The 5,401-nt window shown below is 53.4% G+C and overlaps 2 protein-coding genes across 2 annotated transcripts in view; one reads left to right on the plus strand and one right to left on the minus strand.

Moving 5' to 3' along the window:
• The window catches only part of RGL4 (ral guanine nucleotide dissociation stimulator-like 4), a 16,903-nt gene extending 12,557 nt beyond the window's left edge, over positions 1-4,346 (minus strand). Inside the window, exons 1-6 of the mRNA XM_011989174.1 lie at positions 2,974-4,346; positions 2,655-2,848; positions 2,193-2,509; positions 1,219-1,434; positions 743-846; positions 178-247 (exon numbers count right to left, since the gene is read on the minus strand). Coding sequence (XP_011844564.1) covers positions 178-247; positions 743-846; positions 1,219-1,434; positions 2,193-2,509; positions 2,655-2,848; positions 2,974-3,152 — 1,080 coding nt within the window. The 5' untranslated portion in view covers positions 3,153-4,346. The remainder of the gene's footprint in view (positions 1-177; positions 248-742; positions 847-1,218; positions 1,435-2,192; positions 2,510-2,654; positions 2,849-2,973) is intronic.
• Positions 1-5,401, plus strand: part of LRRC75B (leucine rich repeat containing 75B) — a 186,882-nt gene that overhangs the window by 55,198 nt on the left and 126,283 nt on the right. The gene's annotated exons all lie outside the window — the stretch shown is intronic.

Below are 5,401 nucleotides of genomic sequence, written 5' to 3' on the forward strand. Positions count from 1 at the left end.
CCTCACACCTCTCTTTCTGTTGGCCCAAGGTAGGCATAGAGGGTATTTTTGAAGTCCACTTTTAGTATGTAAGTCAAAACAAAATAACCACTGCACACTGGGTCCAATGCCCTTCCAAACTCACTCTTTCCTCTGACCCTTAAACACTTGTCCCGCATCTCCCAGACTCCACTGTACCTTGATCAGCAGGTCCCTCTTCACTGCAGTGTCTTTTTTGCAGAGTTCTTTTAGATATTTTGAGCTTTTGCTATGGACAGAGGAAAGAAAGAAGGGTAAATTTGGGAATAATCAGGGAGATTTGTGAGTTGCAATCACTTTTATTTGAAAACCCAGTGAATCCCAACTTCCTGGGTGAGAGTTTTCAGTGGGGTCCTCTGATGACAAGGGCTCCAGATGACCAGGGTGGGATGTCTCATGCTCCTCCCCTGGCCCATCTCCACTTCACATGAGCCCCTGCGTGTTCACAGTTAGCTTCCAGCTGGACACAGTTCCACTGCTGGGTGCAAACACCTGAAAGCCTCCAGTTGGCTCCAGTCTGTTCCTGATGGTTAAAAACCCTTACTCCTGAGTTAGAAATCCTTGCCTAGGAGTCCAGGGCAGCTTAGTGACCACACCCACCAGCCCATCCCTGCCTCCAGCGTCCCTAGTCTCCAAGAACCTTTCAGAGTCACTGAGGGCACATGAGGAGACCTATAGGTCCCTAGGTCAACCCTGGTGCTCCCGTGGAGAGAGCCCTCCTCACCTGGACACTGCTGCCCACATCTTGTGTAGCCGATGTATTGGGTTGCTGCGCAGAGCAGAGATGATGGCGTGTACTGAAGAGAAGTTGTTGAGGCGTAGGCACTCCTGGAGAGGGAAGAGTGAGCTGTGAGGTCCAGAGTTGGAGTCCAGCCCACTTCAGCCTCAGCCCCCTCTGCTGAGATCTCCCTTCCTGGACAAAGCAGAGGCCCAGGGAGCCTCAGGAGGGCACACCTGGGGCTAAGTGAATGTCACTCATCTAAGAGGAGTTTTGTGCAACCTAAGGAAGAGCCCAGGTTGGAAGTGAGCAACCACCACTGGGCCATGGGAGTCAAGGTCCGTGAAGCTCTGGCAAGAAGGGCCTAGGGGATGTGCAGGGCTCAGGCTAGAGATACAGATGCCAATCCTGAAAGCTGAGGGAGGAGAAGAGGCAGTTCCCCATTTTTAGAGAGGGAATCCCAAGGCCCAACCATGGCTTACCCTGGCCACCTTGATCCAGTGCTCCACCACCCTGGCCCTGTCCCGGGCCCTCATGCTGTGGTCCCCAAGGCAGGAGGTGGTGACGCAGTTGGTGAGCCTGTTGAAGTGTGCAATGGTAGCACGAACTGTGGGTGCCACATGCTCACTCCCCTTCTTATGTCGTTGGCCCCAGATGGAGCCCAAACATTCGTAGAGCACCACCTTCTTGAAGAGATCCTTTGGGGGAGGAGGAGAGTGTCACGGACACAGCACACGCCAGCTCAGAGTCACCCACAGTCCCAGGCAGGAACTGAGCTCACAGTCATCCATGGTCTCTGGCAGGAACCAAGCTGGAGCTCTGAAAGCTTTAAAATATGCTCCAGACTTGTGGGAGTCCCTGGGTTTGGCCTTCTGCCCATCAAGGCCCCTGAATGCATCATGGCCAGAACCCAACAAGGGTGGGAAGAGAGAGTGACATTTTCTCCCAGGCAATCTGCATTCCAAGAACTAGAAGGCCAGCCCATCCTGAGACCTTGTCTTCCTCCCATCCCAATCAGCCCTCTACTCCTTCTCTCCATACCAGTGCACTTTCCTTGTGGCAGCTGCAACTGTGGGCTCTGTTTGGTTGTCTGCCATAGAATCTAGTATGCATCAGGTACCTAATAGGTGCTGAGGGTAGTGAGGCTCCTAAGCAGCCGGGTAAGTGACCCATGGCCCTGCCTGCATCTCAGTGAGCACCTGCCCTGTCCTGCTTTCTGTCCATCCCCTGTTGTTCAGTCTGCACAGTCAGTCTGTGCAGCTGGCACGGGCGATGTCCCGTCTCTGCTGTCCACATGCAGACAGGGAAGGCTTGTGGTTGAGGAAACTCATCCAGATCCCATGGTTGGTAAGAAGTGGGGCTGAAATTGGACCCAGGGCATTGGCCGCTCCTCAGGGAGAGGCTGGTCTGAGACAGCTGGTGCCAGAGGCACAGCCTGCAAAGCCCAGCTGCTCACCGCATCCATGAGGGTCAGCTGCTCAGCCAGCAGCCTGGGAGGGAAGGTCGTGATGTCCGGCAGCTCCTCAGTGTGTTGGCTCTGGACAGTCCCGGGACAGGGACAGGGGGCCTCTGGGGCTGACTGTGGCTCCAGTGATGTCCCTGGAGGGGGCCCTTCCCCTGGTGCTGGTGCTGGTGCTGAATGTAGATATCCTGGTGCACCCAGGGCTGCACCTGACTCTGGCTCCAGAGCAGGCCCCAGGTCCGCCAGCAGTGGTGGTGCTGGCTCCAGGGCCAGCATTGTTAATGCGTGTTGCCCAGGAGGCGGAGCAGGATCTGGAAAAGGAGAAAAGGTCACCACATCACACGAGTCACTTTTCACTGGGCTTTCCAAGCACAGAAATGACCAGATGGAATTTAAGGGAATTGTAGCCCCAAAACACCACCCCCGGAAAGTCTTCCAGACTGCAAGCCACCTCACCATCTGGCTTGGCCTCGTTGGGCTCCGGAAGCACCAACTGGCCTAGGACAAGTTCCTGGTGGTCCTCCAAGCCCAGTCCAGGCCAGGCGAAGTTCCTGAAGGCCAGCCTTATCCGGAAAGATGATCGTTGCGGGGGCTGATAGCAAACTGAAGTGTTTTCAGGGGGCCAGGTGAACAAAATGGAGGTGGTGGTGCTGGTGATAGAGTGGACAGCTGAGTCAGAGGCCTGGCCTTCTCCCACACAACCCTCCAGGGCACACTTGTGTGGTTCTGGGTCCCTAGCCTGTTGCTGCCTGTGTAGAGGACAGCCCCACCCTACCCCAAGCCATCAGTGCTGTCCTGGATGGGGCAGACCTGGCCATGCAACAGGGCTCTACAGACCCTTGTGTGCCCCGGTGTCCCACTGACATTCTCTTTCCAATGGCCCTGGAGCACAGCACTGTGCACCTGGACACTCAAGACTTCAGCTCCAGGCAGATTTGTGAGCAGCTTGCTCATCAAAGCTCCAGCTCTGGGTCCCCTGGTCCTGGGGTTAGGAGGGTAGGGGCAGATGTCAGATGGAGTAGGACAGGGAGAACTGGGAAGCCATGGTGCTGGGGATGAGTCTCTCAGTGGCCAGCTGTGACCCCAGCTTCACCCCTTCTTTTCAGGGGACCTAAGTCTCCATTTACAGAACTCACTATTTGCCTCTTGTAGGAGGGAAGTCCCCAGATGTCAGCCTTGTTGTGGGAATTATAAGACGTATGAACCCCAGGGCTCCTTTAGTCTCTCCCCAGCCAGAGTCCACATATTTCTCCCCATGTTTTATGGGTGAAGAGGCCCTTCAGAACCCTAAATCCCCCCAGTTTATACTTGTTGCTGGGCTCCGTCATTCTAGTCAGAATCTGGGAGGACGCCACCATACATAGAGGAGGCCATGAGGGTTTCCCCTCTAACACTCTGTAGATATGATTTGTTTATTCTGTCTCCTGTGAGCGCCTGACTCTGAGTAGAACTGAGGCCCAGGGATTGTCATCTGCTTTGTTTATGAAATTATGCCAAGCCACAAGAAGAGCAAATGAGGTGTTTTGTATGTACGTGTGGAATGAGTGAACCCCAACCATTGGAGAATCCAGTGAGCATCTCCAGATGTCTGAGTGGGCCTGTGGCTCCTTTTTCAGCACCAAGGGACCCCTCTTCTGTCTGTGTCAAGGAGAAAGACCAGCCAGAAGGAAACTCAGACATCCTTTAGCAATGCCGTTGCAGACTTGCTTTCTATGTGCTTTCCCAAACAGCAAGAGATATGGGCCATTGCGGCAGAATGCTGAGAGCTGCTTCAGTGAGTGGGAAGAGGAAAATAATAAACATGAATCACAGCACCCCTAGCACATTGTCCAGAATTTTAGGCTCTAGGGAACCCTTTGTTTGCCATGTCTTAAATCATTCAGTCCCTACAAGAACCCTGTGAGGTTCATGTTCTCACTACTCCCTGTTCCAGAGGAGCCATCCGAGGCTCGGAGAGCTGCATCTTCAAGACCCAGCCAGTAGGGGACAGAGGCACCTCCGTGCCTTGGAGGGGATGGACACTCACCTTCTAACCAGTAGTTCCAAAAAGTGTGGCACGGTGATAAAGTCCCAGGAGGGGCCCAGGCAGGTGGCATAGGAGGAGATGGGTTTAGTTAGAAAGGCTGGAACCAGGGACTCCAACAGCTTCTCCCCTATGCCGGACTGGAAAGTTGGCATCCTGCAGATCTCATTTTCATACTGGGGGACAAGGAGGGACATGGGAGTCAGTGGTAACACCATGAACCACCAGAAAATCAGGATCTGGAACTCACACCAAGAAGCACCAACCCTTCAGGGACTTGTGCATGTGGAGAACCTGGGTGCCCATGGTGAAAAGGGTTCTAGGCTTTCAAAGAATAATTGCATGAGAAGGATAAAATGATTCATGCCTTCAAGGCATCATCACGGTGTTTGTCAGCTGTGGGGCAACGGCACCCTCTGTATCAACAGCATCATCATCCCTGCAATCCTCAAAAATCACCCTCATGGTGGAGAAGAGGAGACGCGGGCTTTTGGATGTCAGATGCTTGCTCAGCAGCACCCGGGTCAGAAGAGAGCACCTTCCACAGGGAAGACTGGATGAAATTCCCTCTAGGCCACCTGAGGCTCCACTTCTGATATGGAGGGGAAGGGCCTGGGGAGGTCTCGTCCCCTCCTCATTTTAGCAACAGCACACAGGACAAGATGCTCTAGAAGAACCCTTTGTCTTAAAGGGATATGATTGTTTTTGTTCCTTTAACATGAACATGAGTCTGGAGAAATAGCTACGGCCATCCCAGCCCTGGCCAAGGGGAAAATGCCAGAAGACTCCAGGGTGGGAGGAAGCGCATCCCAAGGCCCAGGATCTGCCAGGAGACTCGGGGAAGAGAAAACGCAGGCAGGTATTGAAGCTGTAAAAGGTTACGCAAATGTATGTTTGAAACTGGAAATGAAACAAGGTGATTTTCTCTGCCACACAGACAGTAGATTGGCAAAAAGTTAAAAGCATGTTAGTATTCAGGGGAGGCTGCGTTCAGAGAAACAGCTACCTTCAGAGGCTGCTGGTGACCGTGTGAGCAGCTGGAGCCCTTTTGGAAAGTCAACTGGCTAGAGCTGTTGAAACTTGCTATCTGCACATCCTTTCACCCAGATTTCCCTTTCCCGGGTGTGTGTCTTCCGCAGGGGATTTGTGTATTTTATGGGTTGAATTGTGTCCCCTCCCC

The sequence above is a fragment of the Mandrillus leucophaeus genome, unplaced genomic scaffold (genome assembly GCF_000951045.1).
Source record: "Mandrillus leucophaeus isolate KB7577 unplaced genomic scaffold, Mleu.le_1.0 Scaffold349, whole genome shotgun sequence".
NCBI classification, from domain to species: domain Eukaryota; kingdom Metazoa; phylum Chordata; class Mammalia; order Primates; family Cercopithecidae; genus Mandrillus; species Mandrillus leucophaeus.